The sequence below is a fragment of the Ambystoma mexicanum genome, chromosome 11, assembly GCF_040938575.1.
Source record: "Ambystoma mexicanum isolate Mex_15411 chromosome 11, UKY_AmexF1_1, whole genome shotgun sequence".
Lineage (NCBI taxonomy): Eukaryota > Metazoa > Chordata > Amphibia > Caudata > Ambystomatidae > Ambystoma > Ambystoma mexicanum.
In genome coordinates, this window is record NC_090934.1 from 581,655,019 (window position 1) to 581,681,894 (window position 26,876).

Sequence of the window (26,876 nt, forward strand, 5' to 3'; positions counted from 1 at the left end):
AACTCTCGCCCTCGGCCGGCCCTCGCATGCCATCCCCGCATGCTGCTGTGTCTTGTTGGCACTCGTATCGGAAGCTCTAACACAGAGATGATTCAGTTCTTGCCTAATGGTCTTTGACAGCAGTTTCTAATATTTGGATCCCCAGACAGAGAAGTGGTCATTGCCACAGAGAAAAGGAGTTATTTGGTAACAAAAAGAAAGCCTTTATTTGTAGCGCTTCATAATTGAGAGGGGGGATGGTGGAAGATATGAGTGTGGAGATATTGGGGTGCCCTGAAGGAGGCACAGTAGCTTGGAACATAATGTGTTTCTATGATAGTGAGCCAGTGAAGGTATTTTCTGCCTTTCGAAGGGTGGGCTTATTTTCTGAGACCCACAGCATGCATCGCCACGGCATTCTTGATCACCTGCAGCCTATTGATATCAGACTTGTGAAGAGCTGCAAGAGGGAGTTGTAGTAATCTAATTTGTTGTTGATATTGGCTCCTGCTTGTAAGGAATCAATTTGTCTCAGGAGTTTCACTTAACATTAACAAGTCTTTTTCACTGAAAGAATGTGGGGGAGAAGGGATATCAAAGAGTCCATGAGACCACATAGGTTTATGATCAGGGTGGTAAAAATGAATACACCAGCCAGGGTGCTACGTAGCTGTATTTAAGGGATGGGCATTCTATATAGATGAAGTGGGGGGGGGGGCCCAAGAACAAACATTTCGGTCTTAGCCTTTTTTTGCTGAAACCAATTTATTCTCATCTGGGACTAGGTGGCAGAAAGACTACCATTAAGTGGGGCGAGCCGAGAAGGTGAATGGTTTAGCTTAAGAATAAGCAGGGTATTATCATTGTGCAAGTGATATCCACTCATGTATTCTTGAATTATGTAAAAAAAAAATGAGCCGAATGTACATATTACATCACAGAGCTGCGATTGTCGATCCCTGCAAGGCCCCATGAAGTTTGTCAGCATTGTATGGGTTACCTGAACCAAGTACAACCTTCCGAGCCCTCCCTAGCATAAATAAATCTAGACGAGGGCCAGAGCTGCAATACAGGAATAGAGTCTATGGCCCCATTTTGGCAGATTTAAAAAACAGATCTTAAGCTTTGCCCAAATCTGCGTTTTCAAGGCATCTTACTAGACAGGAGGGCAGACACATCCCAGGTCCTGGGCAAAATGATGGTCATTAAGAAAGTCTTAGATTTGCATGGTGGCAATGGACTCAGAGAGTTTGGCTAATAGGGGGATAATGGTTACATTCAGGTAGCTGGCCCTGTTAGTGGAGTCCAAGTTGCATTTTGTAATGAGAGGGTGGGCCAGAGTGTGTTTAAGTCAGTCCAGAACAGTTGTCCGAAAAAGAACCATTAATGATCTGGGTAAAAGGGGAGATAAAAAACGAGGGAGTCTAGGATGTGGGCAGATGGTCTGCCTGAGAGTTCAATGGTTTGCTGGATTGGAGTTGGCCTCCACTGAAGTGAGATTCATATGAAAACTGAACAAGATGAATGATGTGAGTACTTTAACATAGACCGAAATCCTGGATATCCGTTTCAGAGAAAGAGAGAGTCCCTTTATTTTGCTTATTTTATGAAAGAATATTGCAGAATAGCTAAAGGTGTGGGTGGGGGAGGGGCACGGATATAGAAATGGCAGAGGGGAGATAAGATCGTCAACTCCTTTAAAAAGAGAGCTCTACCATTATGCACATTCTCTTTGATTCTGGTCACTTACAATTAGTGGACGGTGGCTTGATAGTTTATTGGACTGATTTTATACAGTCATTTGTAGTGTTTGTGCCATTTTATCTCAAGCACTATGGATTTACTTTTGAGTTTCGAATTGTGTCAGACAACTATGCAGAGAGGAGGTCTTTTTTGTTTTTTAAAACAGTAGCATGGACAAACCTGTCTTAAGCTAAGCTAACAACGCTGTTGTTGCAATGACCCTATAGTTGCAACTGCCTTGATCGAGGAAGCTGTAAAGAAGTGCAGACAGAACGAGGTTGAGAGAAGTGAGAAATATTTTTGAGAGAACGAAAAAGGTGAGAACAAGAGAATAATGTGAGCTCTGTAAAGGCAATTCTGAGAAGATTGGAGCTGATTTCCAACTGAATTTGGAAATCACCAAGAAGAAAGATAGGTTCTTGTGAGCAGGCTAGTGAAGAAAGGGGGAAGATGACATAGAATGACAGTAAGGCACATATGCATGCATAGCTGTAACTTAGATATGAGGCTCTCGAGACCTATGAAAGAGCTAGGTAAAACAGCTGGACATCATATTCTTTCTCAGCAATAAAGGTCCACTGGCCCTGTGCACATCATAACGTATATGCGAAATCTTGTGGTCGTTTGGGAGCCAACAGCAGGACCTGGTTGATGGGTGGCCATGTCTCAGTGAAGAACATCATTAAGGGTTGTGAAATGTTTAAAGTGACAACCTTCTCTGAAATACATCCGTTTAGAGGTTGGTCTATGGACCATGTGATTTCTACTGTCATTCCATCTGTACTGCTACTTTGATTTATTCCTTGAAAGTGATTACAAAACATATATAGTGAGAGGGATCAACAGAAGACTCGGGAGTCTAAATTCACAAAGGGATCTTGCTATATTGGCTTTAAAGAAGCTTTTCCGATATTTGTAAAATAAACAAGACTCCAAGTGGATTACCCTCAACCAGCTCAAGAAATAAAACATGGGGCTTCAGCAAATCTGGAGAGAAATCTACTCACTAATGGACAAAATGACTTGCCACTGATGACTCCAGATCTACAGAAAAGAAAGGATTATAACAAGGAAAGCTCACTACACACACAAAATAGGTTGCATAACACAACTAGAAGGAAATGCGTAAGCTTAGCAAATAATTCAAAAAAACTTTAGGCTGCAACACATCTTCAGCAACCTCTTCCCAACAACTCTGACTCAGTATCAGAAAAGTGAAGTGAGAACATTTGACAGATCTAGGAACTAAGACCCGATTTCTCTAAACCCAGCGTTGGAAGTAGCACCAATTAGACAAGAAACACAGGCACTATAAACCTTCTTCTCCTTCTTAATTAATGTAAGAATGTATAACCACAATGAACATCAGCAGCCGAACAGGATCTCCCAAAGAGCCATGCACCGCTATCATCCACAAAGTCATAATCCAACAACAAGGACTAGCCCCTATAACTCACACGCGCCTCACTTCATCAATAGCAAAAGGTGACATCCCGTAAGGCTGCAAAACAGTTTTTATTAGGCCTAACACTCCTTCTCCAATGTACCCTTCATAGCTAAAATCCTGAAGAAATTCATCCAGCAACAACTCCTCAATCACATTGAAACTAGCAACCTACTATATGAAACACAACACAGATTCAGGCCAATGAGGGGAACAGAATCAGCACTGCTCTCCTTTTGAGATACACTAAAAACAATTCAGGCACATATACACGATTTGCACTGGATTCTGAATATATCAGCACAATGCAACACTAGCAGCCAAACAATCTTGCTACAAAGACCTACACATCTCGGATTAGAAAGTACTGTGCTTTACTGGATTACTTCATTCCTCACAGACAGGACCAAAACAACACACATGACTCCTTTCATATAATGCCCCGGCTTACCTGTGGGCTACATCACAGGTCATGTCTTTCACGAGTGATATTCAAAATGTGCATGACTCCCCTCCTTGAACTCATCAACATCTCAAGTCTTACATGCTTCATCTATGCAAACGGTACTGACAACTCAACAAATAAACTTAACCTTAGCACATGCTTTGCAAAAGTCGATGCTTGGACGTCAATAAACCAATTGAAACTTAACACTTTCAAAAATAAAATTTATTTACTGCTGCACCTCAAATACCACTCCCACCTCAAGCACCTGGCCTGAAGAAAGAGGACCCTGCTCATATAAACTCTGCTCAAATAAACTCTGATTATTTGGACAGTCACTTCACACTCAAACATTCGGTAAAATCCACTGCAAGAAGCTGTTTCTTCCAATTACAATCTATACATGGCATCATGTCATATCTGATCTTCCCACACAGAACCATTGTACTTGCTCCCTTCTGGCTAGCCCACACAAACATCTTCCACTTAGACCTCTCAGAACAGTAGTCAACTACAATGAGCTCCGAATGTAGCAGACAGACTCCTTCTCATACCTCAAAGATGCAAACACATCATACCAGTGCTCCAAATGCTGGAACGGCTCCAGGTCAAACGTAGGATAAAAATCGCATCCCTATTTATTACCTGCCATGCCTTCGACAGCAGGGAACAAGACTCCACCATGAGGAAATTCACCCACTACAAGCCATTAGAGTGCTTTGCTCCAGCAACGCGGCATCAGTAGAAATATTACGCTTCAAATGGAAACTACACGATGGATCCTCCATAGAACACATCAAAACCTGGCTTTTCACAATACAGCATCGGACACGTTAGCAAGCCACTCTCAAGGATAGGACTCAATAACACAAACCAGACAAATTACAACTAACATCCATCCTAGAGCAATATTCCATCTGGAAACAATCTTGAGAAAGTAACAAACTCAAAGGAGCATCAAAGACCTGGTTCCAAAACTAACACAATGAATGAAAGGAAGAACGATTCTGGCAAAGTTTGACGTTGCAGTTGTAGAAACCTTTAACAGCACATGCCTTACGTGCATCTATAGGACACACATCTCAGTAGGGCTGTTCTTCGCTGCCTTTGCCTTAAAACATAACCTGGGACAACAAGACCTCTTCCTGAGTGGAGAACAACATAATTAAAAATCCACTCACAGATCAACAATAGTCTTGAACTTTAACAGTTGAGTCTAGTACCAAGACTCCATAACCGAAGTCTTCACTAAACACAAAACCTCTCTTCTCCCCAACAGACCACCTCATTACTACATATCCTACTACATTACACTGCAGAGAACAGCTCGTGCCCAGCAACGTCATATCTATCAATACCAGACTAACCTTGAATGAGGTACAATAAAGCTCACATCTTCAGCTTCCCAACTTTAAAACCCAATCCGCCAGTGAACCCAGCCTCACAGCATTGTAATTGATCAGATCCTTTGCTCTCCCTTTAAGTCAAAACATAAGTAACTGCCAAACCTCAGAGAACCATCTGGCATGCAGGACTTCGTTACTTCCAGCCTGCATTGATCAACACCTCAAGTTGTGCATCTTGCCCACAGCCTTTGCACTCACTACATCTAACCCTCCTCTTTTTAGTTTGGGCTTTTAGGTGACAGAGCTGTCTATAAGCCAAAACTATTGCATTAGAGTACAGATAAGGAGGAATGGCATATGAGGAGGGACACTAAGCTTGAAGGTGTAGTTTGGTAATTTGCCCACCCATTGACTGCCCATGGCCAAGCTAATCCCTACGGCCATGCCCACACAGTTCCTACCTCTCCCCGCCCAAAACACCTTGTCATGGGAACTATGTGAGCTTGCCTTAATCAAGCCTTACCATCAAACGTTGCACTCGAAGTGCCTTCTCCTGTTTTTTCAAAGCAATCTTCTGAGTGCTAATTACTTAATTGGAGTTGTAGACCCACTACTGGTGTAATAAAAATGTCTTAATCAGGTCTGCCTTCAGCCACTCGATTTATAAGCACCCTATGTGTCCTTCACTGAAGTCCTGCTAAAAACAAGCATTGGCAAAGCCAACAGTTTGGGCTTGTGTACAAGTATTAGGAATTTGTCAGGCACTGCTATTAGATGCACAGGTAGTTGCACCACTTTTCACCTGCTACCATCAATGGGCAGTTAATACCACTACGGCATTGCCTGGCAAGTGCCTATCCCATGTCTACACAAAAGCCCAAACTGTTGACATTACCAATGCTTGTTTTGAAGTGCCACATGAACGAGGCTACCAAAATGGCAAAGGTACTCTACACACGACTGCTCTGCATTGCATTGCATAAATGAAGTTCAAAACTCTTAATAGTGTCACGGAGGGGAGGGATAACTCTTGGGGAATCATATCATAAAAAAGGAGACATTAGTAAAGGTGCAGAGACGGTACCTAAAGGGCTAAAGGGCCTAGCAATAGTAATATTGAGTTTCATCAGGTCCTCTAATATATGTCAGGCTTGCATAGGGCCTCATCACGAGTTGGGCGCTAACCCTTGCGGTATTAGCCCTAACGCCAAACCCCACAGAGCAATTATTGCTGGATAACTGGTTTGGCGGAACGGTAAGTCCCCATTCCCCATTGGGCCCATTTGGGAATTTCCCATTCCCCATTGGGTCCAATGGGGAATGTTCAGCATAATAGCCCCGACAATCGGCAAAATCGCGGCTGATTTGCCCCCAGCTCAGAGCTGGGAGTAAATCCGCCAAGCCTGTGATTTGGCGGACCCTTAAATGCAGCGGTAATAGCGTTACCGCTGCATTTAAGGGTTACGGCCAAACTCATGATGAGGCAGATAGTCTCATGCTCGAGTGGCCAGTCACTCTGGAGGGCTGATGTTAGTGTTATCTTCCATACACTTATACCAGCCAATATTTCCCATTGCTCAGGGTTTAATCATCCTTTGATATTGTCACCCAGCAGTCATAGTTCTCCTTACTATGCCAGAGTTTCCAGATCTAGTCTCCCTATGCATATGGCTGCCTTCCATCATCTCAGATGCAGCTTTGTTATCTTTCTAGTTTCTCTTTCCCTAGTTATGGTCTCAAGCAGACTCTGAGATTTACCCATCATCTGGCTTTCACCTTCCTCTCCTACTGTCTGTAAGCTCCTTCATGGGCCCCCTTCCTCCTCCCTTGAACCTCTGGTCCACAGCTCACTCTCTGCCCTTTACAGCAGCCCCTTGAGCTCTTCATAGTCTCCTTGATTAGGTTGATTGTCTCATTTCCGTTTTCTAATGTTGACTGATCAGTTTTTATTTTGTTTCCATTCGATTTCCCATGTCGGGCTGATCACTACCGCCCTTATGGTGTCCATTATGGGCCGCTGTGTAGTGGCAGCCGAGGGGTTAAATTGTCATTGTATATTTTCATCCTGAATTGTATAGAAAAACATTTTAAGCCCCTCTCACTCCCACGCTTAAGTGGTCAAGAACCCATCCGACATTTTGAAGCCAGGTGAAAGTGTCATGGTGGCACATTGCTCCACATGGTGTCCCTCTGTTACGGGTGTCTTCGGTAAAGCAAATGGTGGTTTGCCTTTGCAGTGACTACTTTCTGTCTCCTGCGCGGCTGCAACTGCGTACCTCTGAATGTTCTGGCCTGTGGGCAATGGGACTTAATCCTTAACCTAGTTTGGGGAGCAGCTAACCCCATAGGAGGTTTAGCTTGAAAAAGGGGTACAGTTTGTTGGGCTGGCAGCCACATGTCTGCAGAAGCTATTTGGTTGGTTGGAAATACTTGCTTCCCTGGATATTTCCAAAGTGGGCGCAGAGATAATCTTTCCCCTTTGTTCATTTTACGGTTGCACATGGGCTTGTGTCAGGGTCAGTATTACGTAAAAGGAACTATGCCATGTATCATAGAGGGTCTTGCAATTCCTCCTTACAGCGCCTTTAGGTAGAAGCAATGATGTGTGATCTTGGTGTTATTTTGTAAGAGTGTATGGCTTTCTCTGGAGTGAACTACAATGATTTCCAATCCTCCTATTTCTGCTCTTTAGAATGCATGTTATTTTTCTATCAGGTGTCCTAAATTCTCGCTCTTCATCCCTCCAGTTATTATACTGCAGACCAGCCATCGATTATATTGTTTTTCGTCATACTGGCAACCTATGTTCTTTTCTTTTCCACCTATTTTCTTTTTCCTGAAACCTTGGTTTAGCTTCGAGGAAGCACACGTTTGCTACGTTAAGTAACAGCATGTATTTGTTTATAATTTTAGTTTTAACCTTATCCCATCTTGGTGTCTAATAGTTCAGTTTACTTTCACAGAGACTTATTTACAACCAATTGCAATTGGAAGCCTGTTGAGAAGTAATTAACCTGTCCAGCTATTACAATTGAAAGCACTTGAGAAAGAGCTAACTAAACTCCCAGACTCACGAGTCTCATTTGGATCAAGCTTATTCGCCAGTTATGGGACAGAATCCATACTGCCAATCATGTGCACTGATATTCTTTCTGTTCTTTTGGTCTTCTTCAGGAACTGCCTGGACCAAATTCACAATGATTTCCACTAGGGTAAATAAAGAGATAACTGAGCAGCTTGCTCCTGATAGCTTATACCTTATTCACAAAACGGGAACAAATCTGAAGATGTCTGGAGCATCTCAGATGATCACGTGTGCAAATGGCATGCTGAGCTGAATATAGCATGGATGAATAACATTCATTCACTTCTGAATTGTATGTAATTAAACTGTGTCAATTCCAAGAGCCCCTATTTTTAGGAGTATGGGAATCTGAAATACATATTCTGTTTCCAATGTAATATATACAACTTGGAAGGATTTACAATAAGTACTAGTGAACCGACTTGGCTTGGAATGTACAAATAATTGATATATGTGGAGAAATAAATTCATGCCAATGTGGACAACTAATTGGGACACCTTATCAATGACAGAACGCATAATGGAATATATGAATCCATGTATCTGCCTTGAAACAGACTGTAGGGTGAAACAGGTGTTGACGTTGGATAGCTAGATTAGACATAAAATACCTAGATTAGGATACCAGACCTAGTACAACAACAAGAGTATCTTTCAGGAACATATCAAACAGAGTCACAGGTGTTCATTATGACAACTGCTCATATACAGGTTTTAAGGACTAGGGGGCCCCCTAGGTCTCTGTCAAATCTTTTTAAAACTACTAGATGGATTTACCCCAAACCAGTAAAGGAAAGCAAGTCAATGCTTTGTGCCCAAATTGTTTCTTAGTTGGTCCAAATGTGCCAACTGATTTTCAGCATATGGCTGTTCAAAATGTGCACTCTTTCTCTATGACAAAATGAATGGGAGTAAACTGAAAACTGTGTTTTTACGTTTTCTCAATGACGTTTTAATTATTTACCGAATTGTTTACAAAATGTCCAGGTTGGGAAGGGCCTTGACAACCTTTTTGTATGGAAAATTGAATCTAAATAATCCTTCCAGCAATTCAAACATTATTAGCCTCGTTCAGCCTCTCTGCTGCAAAGCACCAGGGCCGATATATAGTAGCGGGCACCCCCTTCTCTGTCAAATATTTTATTTACTCCTGGACCGATTTACTCCAAGCAAGTCATGGAAATTAAGTCAACACTTTGTGCCCAAGTTATTGCTTATTTGTTCCAAATCTGCACAGCAGTTTTCTCGCTACTGTTGTTGATAAATTGCACCTTTTTTCTATGGGAAAATGAATGGGGTGAAAACTGTGGTGTTTTGTTTTCTTAATAACTTTTTCATTTTATAACGTATTGTTCCCAATATATGGGGCGCAGGGGTGCCCATGACAAACATTAAGCTTGGGAAATTTCATCCAAATCCATTCAGCATGTCAAAAAATATTTTGGGGTTTAAATGGCTGGTTTTCCATTCATGAAAAGCCTCTCTGATGCATTGTGAGACCCATATGTAGCTATAATTTAACCAAGTGCGACTTTTTGGATGTCGACGCTCATTTGGAGCTGAGAAATTCGCACACATGAGGCGATTTGTTTTAGAGGTTACCCTGAGACGTGATAAGTGTGGCGGTCTGAAGTGTAATTGCACACACCACTGGGTATCTAATTAGCAACGTTTGGAGAACAAGTCCCACAATACAGACTCAAGTCTCTAATATAGTTTGGGTGCTGTGACCTGCGAATACCTGGCTCAAAGAAATAAGAATATAAAGAAAAATAAGACTTGATACGGCTAAGATTTAGTCGGCTGTGAAGCTCATGCCCATCCGGGATATTGTGCTAACCTGTTGGGGTAAATGAAAGAGGTTTCCATCTGTTCAAAAAGAAATTGTCCTGAAGAAGGCCGATAAATCATTGGGTGTAGAGACACTAGAGGTAGTGCCTTAATCTCCAGAAGGGCTGAAACGGGTCAAAAATTGACAACCGATTCTTTAGAAATTGAAGTCGTGTATCGTTATACTGCTTAAGTGAATGAAATCAGTTGATTTATCTAAGTAACCCCGTACAGATTATACTATTTTTAGAAATGGATTAAGTTGATCATGCAGTGATGAATTGTAATTTACATTTGTATGCTCTCTGATTTTAATAATTTTTTCAAACTTTTTCTAAATTTGTCTTAACAATAAATTTATAATGGACTCATTTATGAATAGTGATTTTTAGTGTGTGTTCAAGTATGTATAAGCAACGTGGTTGTTTTGTATAAATAGCATGTGGTAGTTCAATGAATTTGGTAGTTCCAAAAACAATAATGTTGTTTAGACATGTGTGATCTTTCAGCAAATGGGAAGGTATTAATTATAGATGACATTACATATCACCAGCCCAACCTGGTTTGACAATGAGGGGGTAGTCAGGAGTCTCAATTTTGTATAGTGCTTTAATTTGAGGGGCATCCCTTCTCCGTCAAATATTTTTAAAATTACTGGATGGAATAACCCCAGAAGCCTCTGAGAAATCGAGTCGATGCTTCGTGTCCACGTTGTTTCTTATTTGGATCTTCTCTGAGCAGGAAGACCCCAACCTGGCCAATTTTGTCCTCCAGGCTGGTTCTTGAATCCTTCACTGCCATCAGAACCTGGGCCATCGTGGGATCCTCTCCTTCGCTGTTCGCTAGGCGGTCCGGGGTCTGTCCTGGTTTGCCTGACTGGACGTGCCCCTGCTGCTTTCCTGCCAGGCCTGTCATATACATCTCTCCATTTTGTTCTGTGTGCCTTTGGCTGACTTGTCCTTAACCATGACCACTGTCGTCACGCTCAGACCCAGTCTCAGATTCTTTCAGCCGTCACACTATGTTATTTGGTGCACGCCCGTCCTCAGGAGCCTCTCTGTCGCACTTCTGTAGGTCATATGTCATGTTCCTTAATCCAATGGATGAGGTTGGATCTAAAGCGTAGATATGGTAGGTCTTCCCTTAAGGTAGGTGGGAGAGAGTTCCAGTATTGGGCAGCTGTGACCGGGAAGCTGCTTCCACCAGTCTTCATACGTTTAAATCTGGGCACTAGTAGGAGGTTGGCGTTGGCTGTTCTCGCAGGGCGGTTGGAGGATTGTCTGGAGAATCTGGCAGTGAGGTATTGTGGGGCAGCATGGTGTAGGCATTTATGTGTCAGGGAGGCTGTTTTGAGGAGAATTATGTCTTTTGTGAAAAGCCAGTTATTGGATCTTCTGAGGTCAGATATATGGGCTTTCTTGGGAATACTAAGGGCTGCTCTCGGGGCATTATTTTGTAGAATCTGGATCTTATTGATAATGTATTTGTTACTCCCTACATATAAGGCATTGCAGTAATCCAGTTTGGATAAGACAAGGGCTCTTGCTAGGGTGATGCAGTTATTAGATGAAAGGAAGGGCTTGGCTGCTCTGATTAGCTTGCAGGTATAAGCAGTAGCTGAGGCCATGGAGTTGACTTGTTTTTTGAAGGTTAGAGGAGAGTCTAGATAGAATCCAAGGGTTATGACTTCCTTGGCTACTGTGATATTATTGTTGTCTATTTAAAAATTCGAGTAGAGATGGCCTAGTTTGTTGAGGTTAGCAGGGGTGTCGAGAATGAGAAGTTCCGTTTTATCATCATTCAGGCATAGTTCATGAGATGCCATCCATGCCTGGATGATGAGGTACACTCTGTTCACAAAGGCCAGATCCTTGTAATCTCCCGTCAACGGGATGAGGATCTGTGTATCATCCGCATAGTTAGTGTAGGTGATACCCAGGCCATCTAGATCATCAAAAAGGGGCTTTATAAAGATGTTGTACCGAGTAGGCGAGACGCAGGAGCCCTGGGACACACTGCCGGTGATAGGTATGGGGTCAGCGGCTGATAAAGGTGAGAAAACCTGCATTGTTCTATTGTCAAGGAAGGATTGAATCCAGCCTATGGCTTCTTGTGAGACGTGAATGGTTATAAAGAATCTTAAGGTCAACCAAGTCGAACGCCACTGAGGGATCAAGTAGCAGTAGTAGTGCAGTCTTACCATTGTCTCTCCGGGTGTCTATTTGTGCTTTAAGGTCGATAAGAGCGGTTTCCGTTCCGTGTTGTGGTCTGAAACTTTACTGACATACTCCTAGAAGGTGGTTGCATTCCAGATATTGTTGGGTTTGGAGGTACGCCATCTTATCTAGGATTTTAAGCAGGAATGGAACTGTGGTGATGGGACGAAAATTAGTGGGTATAGACGGGTCAAGTGTTTGTTTTTTAAGAAGTGGGAGGACCCACGACTGTTTCAGGTTGTTGGGAATGATGCCGGTGGAGAAGGAGGCATTTATAAGCTTGGCAATGAATGGGGAGAGGTCACGTGCAGAATCAGATTACATCACCTGCCCTGCATTGTATATAACTGTTTCTCGATGTTTCTTGCCATAATGTATGATATTTTACAGCAATGTAACCGAAGCTGAACAACCCTCTTTATGCCTTTTGCGCCCTGATACCCTCTGGTCTGGCGCGCATTATAAATATTAAAACAAACAAACAAATTCCACTGGCCTTTCTTTCTCTGCGCCCCTTCGGCCCGGGTGGTGCCACCTCTCACCTACCGACATCTCACCTTGTCTATGCCGGTCGGTATCTGACTGGTTGCCTTGGACCCCCTTACAGAAATCCACCATTCCTGCACCTTTCAAGATTGCCAAGTAATTCTCTCAAGAGCCTATATAAAATAATCATTTTCAATTGTTTTTGATCATTCCACCCCTCCTTGAAAGCATTCATCAACATTTGTATCCAAAAACGGAGGCCTACGTAGTGTCTGTCCATAGAAACAACTACTGCTTGCGCCTGGAATTTGTGGGTAACAATCTATGACACAGTGCTTCAGTGGTAGGCATAAACCGTAATTATTAGGGAGACTCTTAATGTTAAAGGAGATTTGTACCGTGCACTATCACCACCGGAGTGGTCCCCTCGTGGATCTGAAAGAAAAGGGGGGTAGGTTAGGGCGTGTTAGTAGGACCAAGTTTGGAGAGGAGCAAGGAAGCTGTGATTTACTGTTGGCAGCTTCAGTTCGATTAACACCGTTTGCTGAGATTTTGGTGTGATATACAGTCCGAGTGCATCGTGTGCTGTTGTGTGAGGGTATGTGTGGTGTGTTTGTTGTTGCAGTGTGGTGAAGTGCGTGCGGGTTGCAGTGGTTTAAGAGGTGTGGTTGTGTTTAGTTAGGGTGTGAGAGGTGTGTGATGAGGGGTGAGGTTTTTAGAAGTTTGTTTAGGGTTGGTTAGTAGCATTGTTGTCCCGAGAAATGCACGCTCCTATTGTGTGTCGTTAAGGATTTAGACAGGGCTGTCTTCCTTTCAGTGATCTAGTTTTAGCATGATAAGGATGTCTCTCATCTCTCTGTCATTATGTTAAGTTAGCTAGTCTTTGCATTTCTATCTTTGTTTTTTTGGCCAGCTCTTATATCCCAGTTTGTGGTTGGTGCAAACTAGTCCTCTCGGATGAATCTACTTGCGACCTACGCCCATACCCAACGCCCTGCCTCAGTGGGTAAGGTTGGTAGTTGTGCCTTTTTGTGTTAGGCTTGTTTGCTATTGTTCTGTCCTGATAGGGTTGTCGCTCGTGGTCGGTTACACCTAGCATTGTCTCTCTTGTCAGAGTTTCCCTTAGTTTAGTTTATTTTTTTTTATGTATAGAGTGCACCTAACCCTGAGGTATCTGGGCACTTGAGAATAGACAAATCGTTACATTTACAGAAGCAGTAAAATAAATACATTTTAGGACCTGGTTACAGGAGGTCCTGGTGATAATGGCAACAGTCAACAAAGCAAGGGAAGATACAGACAAGTAATAGTTCTAAGTACAAAGAGTTTGGTACAACTACAGCCAGACACAGAGTAGCCAGTACGGCATGGCAGGAATATACATTAGGCAGAAATAGTAATGAATAGCATGGTGGACAACAAGACAGAATAGACACACAGGTTATTTCAATGTTGGGCGAAAAGAATTGGTTCAGGTGTGGCCGCTAGGGCAGTTAGGCGAGGAGCCATTCTTTTACTTCAGATCTGAAAGAGCAAAAATAGGGTTCGGCTCTAGTAGCTGTTGGGAGGGAATTCCAGCATTTTGGCTACAAGCACTGGAAAACTCGACCCCCCGGATGTTTTCAGTTTATACTTGGGTATATTGAGGCATTGCAGGTAATTAGATCTGGTGGGTCTGGAGGATTGGTGCCTTGAGACTTTGTCTGACAAATATTAGGGGGCTGTGTTAGCCAAACATTGGGAGCAATGACAAGTGTGTGAAGTTTAATTCGGTCACGTACTGGTAGCCAGTGAGAGTCACGTCTGATGGTCGAGATGTGGCTAGAGCGTGATATGTTCAAGGCACAGCGAAGGGCGTTGTTCTGAAGAACTTGTAACCTATTCAGATTATGTTCAGAGTATCCTAGGAATAGGGTGTTATCCAGTTTGGACAAGATCAAGGCCCTGGCTAGTGTGAGGCAACTATTTGTGGACAGAAAAGGTTTGCAAGCGTTGATTAGTTTATTAGGCTAAGCAGTGGTGGAAGCTGTGGAGTTTACTTGTCTTTTAAGTGAGAGGGTGGAATTTAAGTAGACACCAAGGGTTTTAACCTCTTTAGCAACATTGATGATATTGCCATCAATGTTAAAAGAATTGTACCTATGGTCGAGTTTGTTAAAACGGGTTTGGGTGCCGACGATCAAAAGATCTGTCTTGTCGTCATTTAAGCAGAGGCTGTGTGTGGCCATACAAGCCTGTATTTCGCGATAGGTTTCATTCCGTTTTTCGGAGTCTCTCTCGTAGCAACCAGAGAAGGGGATGAGAACCTGAGTGTCATCTGCATAGTTTGTGTAGGTGACACCAAGGTTATCAAGACGGTCAAAGAGGAGCTTAGTAAATATGTTATAAAGAGTCAGTGAAACACAAGAGCCTTGGAGACCTCCACAGTGAATGGGTACCTGCTTGGCGGCCGCAGTGGGAGCGAAAACTCAGGTTGTTCCGTTTGTGAGGAAGGATTGGATCCTTAGTCGGTTCTAGGTGGTGTTTGTGCTGTCATGTATTCTGTCAGCCTATTCTTTTGTATTTCCTGTTTGTGTCATGATTCCTGCCCCTCATGTCCCCAACCCTCCAAGATGTCAGGCTGGAGCCAGGCCACGATCACCTACATGGCCCTCAAGGGCCTCTCCATCCCTCCAAAGACCCACTTAGAGTCAGACTTGGCGCTTGTGGCACCAGACTCACTCACTCCCACAGGATAACATTGGGGATTGGACGTGTAGTGCATTGATGGGGACAAGATAGATGCCCCCACATATTTCGGTTCTCATGACTGCATGTGCAGTCTAGTCTTTTGGGTGTGGTTCAGCCCAGAGACACCTGGGATACCCAGAGAATATGTAAGCCACGCCCAGGCTGAGAAACATGCTTTGCGTTTTCTGCACCTGCAGCATGACACTCACCGTGTTCGGAGCGGTCTCCAGTAGGTCTGCATCTTTCTTCTGAGCTCAGCTCCTGCAAGAACAAGAACACTGTTAGGAACAGCCTTACCTTGCGGCGCTTCTGCCCATCATTTATGGCTCCTTCGGTTCTGCGGGCACCTTCGGCGGTGTCATTCCCATCCCAGCACGCTGCTTCCTAAGGAAAAGGGAAAAGAACAGAAAAAAGGCATTAGTAAGCATTCAGCAACTCTTTGCTTATTTTTAAAGACTGTACGAGCTTCAAATGCTTACCTGAATCCAGGCGCTCTGGGGGAACTCTGTCTCCGGAACTTCTCATCCATCTGCAAGAGGGAAAAGACACTCCAGGTTAGCGTGGAAAAGTCTAGAGGCGCTGCATACTGCGCTTACTCACCGCATTTCTTCTTCATAACCGGCATCCACGCTGAAAACGTCGCGGCACCGAAAAGACACAGAAAAAGAACTCAGTTCAATACAAATACGAAAGGGTTGCATCGCGCATCGCACTCTCACTCACCTTCAGCTCTACTCATCTCAGCAGCACGTCGCCATCCCCGGACGCCGTCCATCATCTAAGAAAGGAAAGGAACGAAGTTAGAGAACTGTTCAAAAGACCTGTCAGACTCTTGCCAGTAAAGTAACTAGGCAGCAACGAGCCCGCATCAATCAACGCGCCCCTGCACTGAAAGCAGGATGGAGAGAAACAAGGTGAGCTGTGGATCAAAGGGAAGGGTTGGACCCCGGGGAAGAAGGGGTTCAAGCACACAGAGACAATAGGGAGTTAAACTCTACCAATCCTGTGATCCTGTGTTTCAGGCCCAGTCTCCAGTCAAATAGACTCCAGGGAAGGGTTCGAGGTTGTAAGAGGTCAGAACAGGCTGAGTGACGTCCCCGTTGATACCAGGTGAGCGTTACAGAACGCAAAGCCTCACTTCAAAATCCACCTGGGGTTCATGGAAACGTCAGAAACCGACCAGTTAGCCCACATGTTGGGGCAGCTACGTTCCAAAGTACATGCAGCCAGGCATGAGACCAACACCCTGAGGAGAGAGCTGATAGTAGCCAAAGAACGCACTGATGATTTAAGCCAGCAACTTCTCCAGTCACAAGCAGGGCATGCACCATTGCAGGGAAGCGTGCCCTCGATGCCAGTACCATCAGCCAATCCCGTTCAGATAACCCTTCCTTGGGCAGTTCCCTTGGCCCCGCCCGAACAATTTACGGAGGATCCCAAGAGGTTTGCAAAATTCATGAACCAGTGCCGCCTGCACTTCCTCTGTAGACCAGGGGCCTTTCCGAATGACCAATCAGGGTCGCTTTTGTGCTATCCTACCTGAGTGGTAGCGCCGCGGACTGGTCTGTACCCTTTGTGGCCCAAGACGATCCTTTGCTGCATGACTTCAGGGGCTTTCAGCAGGAGATGGAAAAGCTGTTCGCCCGTCGTACTCATGGACAGGCATTAGACAACAAACTTCTGTCCCTACGCCAAGGGAATCAAGACCTATTAACATACATAGCCACGTTCAATAGACTCGTAGTTGAAGCAGAATGGCCAGTGGAGAAGAGAACCACGTTATTTCATCAGGGGTTGCGGGGGGAGCTCAAAGATGTTCTCGCACAAGTAGTGAACCCCCCAAAAGACTGCTCAGAATTCATTGACCTTGTTGTTCAACTGGATCATAGGTTGCAGGACCGAAGAACAGATCAAACCAGACCGGACCCTCGCCCTATGTATGTATATTCAAAGGACAATATTGCCCGCACAACAGAAGGTTCAGGACAACCACTGCAAATCGGGGGGGTCAGATCCCCCTTGACTAAAGCGGAAAGGGATAAAAGGAGACAGCAGCAGTTATGTCTGTACTGTGGAAGGTCAGGTCATTTCCTTAAAGAGTGCCCTGTGAAGCCACCGAGGACGGTAGAGGCCACGGACAAGGAAGATAACATCAAGGAATCGGAAAACTTCCCAGCCCGGCAAGTGTAGGGGTCCACTTGTCGAGCGAAGATAGTGAACTACAGACCTCCCATTTTGCACTATCTGTGGTCTTGATCAATCACCAACAACCATCTCGGATGCACGCAGTAAGAGCGTACATTGACAGTGGAGCCGTTGGGAATTACATCGACCAGGATCTTGCGGCAAAGATGGGGCTTCCGTTATGCCCTAAATCAACCACCGACACTGTTACCGCTGTCGACGGCACGGAAATAGCTTCTGGTCCAGTATCCCAATGCACTGCAGCTTTAACCCTTCTGTGCCAGGATGGACACCAAGAATCTATCGTTATCGACCTCATGAAGGCACCACAGTTCCGGTTGATTTTGGGAATGCCATGGTTGGTATCTCACAATCCTCGAAGCGATTGGCGAGCAAAAGAATTGGCCTTTCCCGAGACTTGCGCCCACACATGTTATCGCCAAGAGAAACAACCAATAGACACCAGAACCTCCACGCTTACGCTTACGACTGTGGCAATCGGCACTCTACTAGTGAATACCAGGACTTTCAAGATGTCTTTCAGAAAGAACAGGCTAATACCCTGCCATCCCATAAACCATACGATTGCCAAATCGACCTGATACCCGGCGCACAAATCCCTTGTGGGAGAATTTACACACTCACGGAACCAGAAAACCAGCACCTGAAGGCCTATCATGACCAATACCTGGCCAACGGGTTCATCCGTCCCTAGAATTCTCCAGCAGCCAGTCCTCTATTCTTCGTACCGAAAAAGGAGGGGGACTTGAGAACGTGCATCGACCATCGCACACTGAACCAGATTACCGTAAAAAAAACGCTACCCCCTGCCACTGATCCCTGAATTGCTCGATCAAGTCAAAGATGCCCAAATCTACACAAAATAGACCTGAGGGGGGCATATCACCTTGTTCGCGTAAAACAGGGGGACGAGTGGAAAACCGCTTTTCGCACCAAATACGGCTTGTACAAATATCATGTAATGCCCTTTGGCCTTTGCAACGCGCCTGCAGCATTTCAATACTTCATAGACGATGTCCTATGGGAATTGATTGATGTCTGTGCTCTAGTGTACATCGACGATATTCTAGTATATTCTGCATCAAAGCAGGACCACGTTAAACATGTCCGATTCGTATTGGAGAAACTCTGTCAACACCAGCTCTACGCCAAGCTCGAAAAGTGCTCATTACATGTCTCCGAGGTGGAATTCCTGGGCTTTATTCTCAGCCCGAATGGAATCCGAATGGATGTACACAAGGTAGATGCTATCCTGAACTGGCCATCCCCAAATTCATTCAAGGGGGTTCAAAGTATGCTGGGTTTTGCAAACTTCTACTGCCGGTTCATCCCAGGATTTTTGCAAATCGTGCATCCCATCACGTCATTGCTAAGGAAAAGCAACAAAAGTTCCAGTGGACAACAGAAGCCGAGGAAGCTTTCCAGGAACTCAAACCAAGATTCACATCTGCCCCAATCTTATGCCACCCTCGCCCTGATCTCCCATACCTGGTGGAAATGGACGCCTCAAGCATGGCTATGGGAGCCGTCCTCTCACAAAAGGACCCCGAAACGGGCCAGTTACACCCTGTTGCCTTCTGGTCGCGTAAATTCACACCCCCTGAACTCAATTACGCTATCACAGACAAAGAACTCCTGGCGATTAAGTCAGCCTTTAAGGCATGGTGGCACTACCTCTTGGGCGCCAGACACACAATCACCGTAATAACTGACCACCGGAACCTCCAGTACCCAAAAACGGCAAAGGCCCAATCCTCACGACAACTACGCTGGGCTCTTTTTTTTGCTGAATATGACTACATGATTACATTTCGACCAGGGGTGAGAAACGGGAAGGACGATGCCCTTTCCCGTATGGGGATGGAAGAGCAAGGGTATCAGACCCCTGACCCAATAGCAATCATTCCGAGTGACAAGCTGATTCCTAGGAATCACAGCAAACATAACTCAGAAAGAATTACATGAAGAAATCCAAAACCTGATGAGTCCGGAGCAATTACAAGCGTGGAGTGCACAAGGAGAACATTACATGATAAAAGATCAGTTGCCCTACTTCAGGAATCGTTTATTCTTACCAAACCAAGAACTACGAGAACAAGTCATGTCCGGTTATCATGATTCCTTGATCGAGGGCCACCCCGGAATCGCTAAAACCCTAGCCAAGGTAAAACGAAATTATTGGTGGCCCATGTGGCGTAAAGACATTATCTAATTCATCCTATCTTGTGGAGTGTTTGCTCAAAACAAGTCATCCAAACAGAAACCGGCTGGGCTATTACAACCATTGGAAATCCCACCAACACCCTGGCACACGTTGTCCCTCGATTTTATTACTGACTTACCACCCAGTCAAGGGTTTAACACTATTCTTGTGGTTGTGGACCTATTTTCAAAAATGGCACATTTCATTCCTCTTAAGGGACTCCCAAATGCTTCCACTCTGGCAAAGCTATTTCTTGAAGGCATCGTACGGCTCCATGGGTTTCCTTCAGTTTTGGTCTCAGACCGAGGTACTCAATTTGTATCTAACTTCTGGAGAAAATGCTGCTCTATGGCCCAGATCGACATCCGGCTATCCACCAGTCACCATCCACAAACGGATGGTCAAACTGAGAGGACAAATCAGACGCTCAAGCAGTATCTGCGTTGCATGTTACACCAAGCTGAAGGAACCTGGTTCGACCTATTATGGATAGCTCAATATGCTTATAATAATTCCCTACACACCAGCACTGGGCAGACACCCTTTCATACCATGTATAGCAGGCACCCACGTACTTCTGAGTTGGACTTTCCTACAACCCTGGAAATGCCAGCAGTCAAAACCTTGCACACAACCATTTCTCAAACCTTTAAAAGGGCAGCTGAACACCTACTTCAAGCTAAGAATCGCCAAAAGAGGTTTGCTGATCAACACCGAGCAAAGGCCCCCAACTACCAAGTGGGAGACAAAGTCTGGCTGGCGTCTTAACACGTGTCCATTAAAGGAACCCAAACTTTCCGTCCAAGATACCTGTGTCCATTCACCGTCACCTCCTATAAATCCTGTGGCGGTCAGACTAGCTTTGCCGTCAAACATGCAGATTCATCCTGTGTTCCACGTGTCTCTCCTTAAACCTGTTCAACCTGGGACCCGGGTAGCAACGCCACCGCAGCCAGTAGTAGTCGCCGGGGAGCCAGAATTCGAAGTCAAGGACATCCTGGATTCAAAGTACGTCAGATCCAAATTATACTACTTAGTAGACTGGAAGGGGTATGGTCCACAAGACAGGACATGGGAGCCTTGTGAGTACATCCATGCACCTCGCTTGCTTAGACGATTTCATCAAAACCATCCAAACAAACCAGGACCAGACAGAAGAGCCACATTGAGAGGGGCTGTGGGGGGGGGGGGGCGCTGTCATGATTCCTGCCCCTCATGTCCCCAGCCTTCCAAGATGTCAGGCTGGAGCCAGGCCATGATCACCTACATGGCCCTCAAGGGCCTCTCATCCCTCCAAAGACCCACTTGGAGTCAGACTTGGCGCTCGTGGCACCAGACTAACTCACTCCCATAGGATAACATTGGGGATTGGACTTGTAGTGCATTGATGGGGACAAGATGGATGCCCCCACATATTTCGGTTCCCAGAACTGCATGTGCAGTCTAGTCTTTTGGGTGTGGTTCAGCCCAGAGACACCTGGGATACCCAGAGACTATTTATGCCACGCCCAGGCTGAGAAACATGCTTCGCGTTTTCTGCACCTGCAGCATGACACTCCCCGTGTTCGGATCGGTCTCCAGTAGGCCTGCATCTTTCTTCTGCGCTCAGCTCCTGCAAGAACAAGAACACTGCTAGGAACAGCCTTACCTTGCGGTGCTTCTGCCCATCATTCATCGCTCCTTCTGTTCTTTGGGCATCTTCGGCGGTGTCATTCCCATCCCGGCACGCCGCTTCCTAAGGAAAAGAACAGAAAAAAGGCATTAATAAGCATTCAGCAAATCTTCGCTTATTTTTAAAGACTGTACGTGCTTCAAACGCTTACCTGAATCCAGGCGCTCTGGGGGAACTCTGCCTCCGGAACTTCTCATCCATGTTCAAGAGGGAAAGACACTCCAGGTTAGCTGGAAACATCTAGAGGTGCTGCATACCGCGCTTACTCACCGCATTTCTTCTTCATAACCGGCATCCACGTTGAAAACGTCACGGCACCTAAAAGACACAGAAAAAGAACTCAGTTCAATACAAATACGAAAGGGTTGCATCGCGCATCGCGCTCTCACTCACCTTCAGCACTACTCATCTCAGCAGCACGTTGCCATCCCCGGACGCCGGCCATCATCTAAGTAAGGAAAGAAACGAAGTTAGAGAACTGTTCAAAAGACTCATTATACTTACCTGTCGGACTCTTGCCAGTGAAGTAACTAGGCAGCAACGAACCTGCATCAATCAACGTGCCCCTGCGCTGAAAGCAGGACGGAGAGCACACTTTCCAAGAAAACAAGGTGAGCTGTGGATCAAAGGGAAGGGTTGGACACCAGGGAAGAAGGTGTTCAAGCACACAGAGACAATAGGGAGTTAAACTCTACCAATCCTGTGTTTCAGGCCCAGTCTCCAGTCGAGTAGACTACAGGGAAAGGTTTGAGGTTGTAAGAGGTCAGAACAGGTTAAGTGACATCCCCGTGGATACCAGGTGAGCGTTACAGTTTGATTGGTTCAGTTGTTTCAGAGGTGTTGAAGAGCCAGGTCTTCGTAATTTTCTAAATTGTAGGTGCTGGTATTTGTTATTCCTTTCAGTAGGTTGTTTGAGGTTGTTGCCGCCAGGTGGGAGAAAGAGGAGCCCCCTAGTTTTTTCGTTGCATATGGTTTTGTTTCCAGGCGGATTCCATTGCTTGATCTGAGGAGTCTCGTTGGCTTGTAGATTGTTAGTTTCTTTTGTAGGAATTCTGCTCCCTGTACGTGGATTGCCCTGTGTGTTATGCACATTTTTTGAACGTGATGCGTTGTTTAGTTGGAAGCCAATGTAACGTTTTTTTCTACGCTGGCGTGATGTGATTTCTTCTAGATAGTTTGAGGAGGAGTCTAGCTGCTGCATTTTTTATGTGTTGTAATTTCTTCAGGAGGTGTTGCGGTATCCCGAGGTAGAGGCTGTTTGCTTAGTCAATTTTTGACATGATGACGGCAACGACTGTAAGTGTTTTGTGGGTGAAAGACAGGAAAGGTAGGATTCTTTTTGTTGAGTGAAGGAAGAAGAAGCAATTCTTAATTATCGCGTTTACTTGTGATTCTAAGGTTAGTGCGTTGTACATTAGGACCCCCCGGTTTTTGACTACCTTTGATGGTGTGGGCGCAGCTCCCAATTCTATTGGCCAGGGTATGTAGGTGTTGTTCTCTTGGTTTCCGGATATAATCATGATTTCTGTCTTTCCTGGGTTGATTTTTAGGTTGTTGGCATTCATCCAGTCGTACATTTCTTTTATACATTCTCCCCTAGATTTGAGTGATCTGCTTGTGTATCTTCGATTTTGTAGATGATTTGAGTGTCGGCTGCGTATTTGTAGCACTTAAGGTTGTATTTTTTGAAAATCTTGATTAGCATAGTCTGGTAGATGTTGAAGTACAGTGGTGATAGCGAGGATCCTTGTGGTAATCAACAGTCGTTAACTGGTGGAGTAGATTTGAAGTGTTTTATCCATACAGTTTCTGTTCTGTTTGCTAGGAATTATTTAATCCAGAGTAGTGCCATGTCCGTTATACCTATACCTTCTAATCTTTTGATCAGGGTGTCCTGGCTTACTGTGTCGAAAGCTGCCGAGAGGTCGAGCAGAATCAGGGCCGAGGTTGTGTTGGAGTCAGTGTTTGTTTTTAGGTCATCCCAGATGGATAGGAGTGCCTATTCCGTTCCTCTTGAGACTGCTACTAATCGCACCAGGGGAGGGGTGGGGGCATTGGGCCAATCACATTGCTGTTAATGCAGATAGAATCCAACTGTTACCACTAGGATTCTCTCAGCAACCATTCAGGAACCTCCACCGCCCTGGGGGTCTTCCATTTTTAAAAACATAACCAGCAGGCCCCTCAGCCCCTCTACCCCCTTCTCCCCAACTGTCACCTCCAATTCCCAATGTAAACCCACACCTCATCTTCACCCCATTCCACTTAATTGTATGCCTCAAAGCCCTTGTCAACCCAGTTGCCCACCTCCCTGCCATGGGAACAGAAAAATAACTCACTCAGTTTTCTATTTTCCATGGCGACGGCCATCGTGGTTTCTTTTATAACAGGAAATTGGGAATGTACAATACGGTCAGCGTCCATGTCCCATAAAAGAAAAACTTGAAGGAAATGTACACCCGGAAGGGAGCCTCTGTCTGTAAATAGCAGTCAACCCCACGTTCAGGGACTATACAGGGCCGAAGTTAGGCTCAGGCTGGTGGGCCATTAACGTACCTATCTGCCACCAAACACTGGGGTGATGCGCTATAGTATTTCATGGTCGCTTAATACAAATGCTGTGGAATGTGTGTGTGTGTTTTTTTAAAGTTGCAAGCTTGTATCTTGTCTGGGATAACTTGGCAACTCATACTTTTGCGGTAAATAAAATGAGAACAATTGGGCATGGTTGTGCAAATATCATTGAAAATAAATTACAAGTTGTATTTGTCTTACCTCTATTAAAAGAGATCTAGACACTGTTTGATATGCCCTATCTTTAGGAATCAACCTGTTCTGGATAGCAAGGGATGTCCTGCATTTTCTACCATATGGCATCTCAAACAAGGTATGTTAGTTTAATATTGTGAAGTTTGAGAAAGTTTGTATGGCTCTGGTGACTAGACCGTCCAAATGTTGCAGTAACTTGGTTTACACATTGTGTTTTATTAACCATAATTTGATTTCAAGTACATGGGCGGTGTAATATTTTGTCTAATGCTTTCCTTTTAATTCGAATATTGTTCGGTTTTTCAACCTGTCCCAATAAAGTAGTACATTAGTAATAGTAATAGATGTTATTTAAAGCAAGTCATTAGCAAAGAGCATTATATAAAAAGCATGTTTATTATGATAGTATCTATTTTTCAGAAAGCCATCGATTTTTTCACGCATTTTACTTACTTGCCTTAGATAGGACATTTCTGTTTCCTATGCACGAAGAAACCAAGAAAGTAAAGGTATTTTTTTTATATTTTAGAAACAATACAATGAAGAGTGCAAGTTCAAAGAAACACTTCTGGCGAACAACTACAATGCCTATGAGTCGCGGCAATACCCCGGGATGTACATCGCCCTGAGCAAAAACGGAAGGACAAAGCGAGGGAACAGAGTGTCTCCCACGATGACCGTGACACACTTTCTCCCTCGGATATGAGATTTCAGGCCACGTTAGGCCTCAGAATAACGTGCTCTTGTGTAAAAAAAAAAAAAGACAACAAAATGCACTTTTTTCCTTAAAATATTTTTTTTCGAAAGCAGTTGTAAGATATTGTAATAAATTATTTTCGTTTGTATATATGCGGCAGGGGGGTGGGGAAGAAGGGTGGACACCTTTTTATTTATAGTTCAGATTTTTTTATATGTAAATGCGACAAAATGGACGTCATTCAATAGCGCCCCCAGAGGACTTCTGTACTGTGGATTTCTTAAATTCTTCAATTATCACAGACACGCTATTATATGAGAAGTTACGTTAAATAAGATTCCAAAATAGTTTTAACCAGGGATGTTGCACGGTATTTGCCAATCGATAAGGTGAAAATAAACAAACCAAAAAATATATTATCTCACCAAAAGGCGTAGCCAAGCATTCAAAACAGCGACGGGATTTAGGAACAACACGAGTTTTTTGCTCTCCTATAGAAGTTACTTTGCAGTTCGCATGTCTAATGAAACATACCACCCTCTATCGACAGCATGTGATGCCGTCTGCTTGTCGAACTGCGTCATCCCCTACCTCGATGGAGTTGTGTTGCTCTTTAATTGAACCGGTATTGGTTTACTCCCTGGACAAAAAGTTCCATGTTGGAGCGCCACCCAACCAATCTGTTTTTAGATGTCTAGCTGCTGACCTCTGACCCTTCTCGCCGTCAATCTTTGTTGGAGCCGCTAAACCTCCCTCAGAGCTACAAGGTGCACGATAACCTCTCTCCAATACTGCAGAACCGGCTAATGCTGATTTTTTTTAATTTTACGACGCCAACGAACAAATAGAACAGGTGCTAATTTCAGTGCAAAATGAATCGAGTTTACGTAAAATAATTAATATATTCAAAAGGAGCCCCTTAAAAAGAAATGGGGCAGTTGAGTTTTGGTGGATCCATTTAACTGTGAAACATGCATTGCAAGTAACAATAAAGAGGGGAATGTAAGCGTCTAGTGGTTAAGTTACCTACTGCTGAAACAGGAGACATGAGGTTTTATTCCCGGTTTCAGGCTGTATCCTTTTGTATGATCAGGGGTAAATGAGTGTAATTGTCCTTTGCTGAATATGCCACCCGTGTTAAAATTATGAGTGCATAGAAATAGGCTAACAACTAGTGGTACATGCTCAATAAACATAAATGGCATGTTCCGTACTGTTCATTCCCTCTTAGACCCACACGCTGTGACTGTATGCGTTGCCAAATGGGACTGAAAGATTTCTGACTCAAAAACAAATATGCATGGTTTCGTGGACATATTTTATTATTCAGTTTTTTTTTCAACCTAATTCCCCTTTAAACATATTTTATTTTCTACCTCATGAATCTACAAAGCCCAGGCCTATCAAAACCTGCATTTTTTAAATTTCTTATTTTGTTGCTGGAAATAGGTTTTAAAAGACCACATGAGTATTTCTGCACATGGATTCAAGCGCAGACTGTCTATTGCTTCCTATCTGAGCCTTGTCACGCTCCAGCTATCTTTACCCGGCCATTTACTTTTAGTGACTGCCGTCATGGCGTAAATATGTGCAGACAGCTGCAGGACTGTGCTATATGGTCATCAAGTAACCCTATATTTTTCTTCTATATGTTTCTCAAATGTGACTCTTGCTTCTGAAGCAGAATGGACAAGCCGCGTAAAACCAAATGATAATTATTGGAAATATTTAAAAACTTGATAGGGATTAGGAATTGTAAAGTGGCTGCCTTAATTCAGTCAGCTAGGCTAAAATTCATCATAACCCACTGACCACTATTTAGCGAAGATATTTTTTTTATTTATATTATTATAATTGGCTTTATGCATCCAAAAAGTGAAGGGCCATTATAAAGTGAATTCTGGATTGCCTTTTTTTTAAACATTCCTCGAATATTACTCTTAGCGCAGTCTCAGAAAGTGAATAAGTGTATTTGAACTGACCTTCAAAAGTTAAAGGCTCCCTACCTAATTTTAATGACGTTAGG

General features: G+C 44.1%; 1 protein-coding gene across 1 annotated transcript in view; it reads left to right on the forward strand.

Moving 5' to 3' along the window:
• FGF4 (fibroblast growth factor 4) overlaps positions 1 to 24,957 on the forward strand; it is a 51,347-nt gene extending 26,390 nt beyond the window's left edge. The window contains exon 3 of the mRNA XM_069623446.1: positions 24,683 to 24,957. Coding sequence (XP_069479547.1) covers positions 24,683 to 24,859 — 177 coding nt within the window. The 3' untranslated portion in view covers positions 24,860 to 24,957. The remainder of the gene's footprint in view (positions 1 to 24,682) is intronic.
• The last annotated feature ends 1,919 nt before the right edge of the window (positions 24,958 to 26,876 follow it).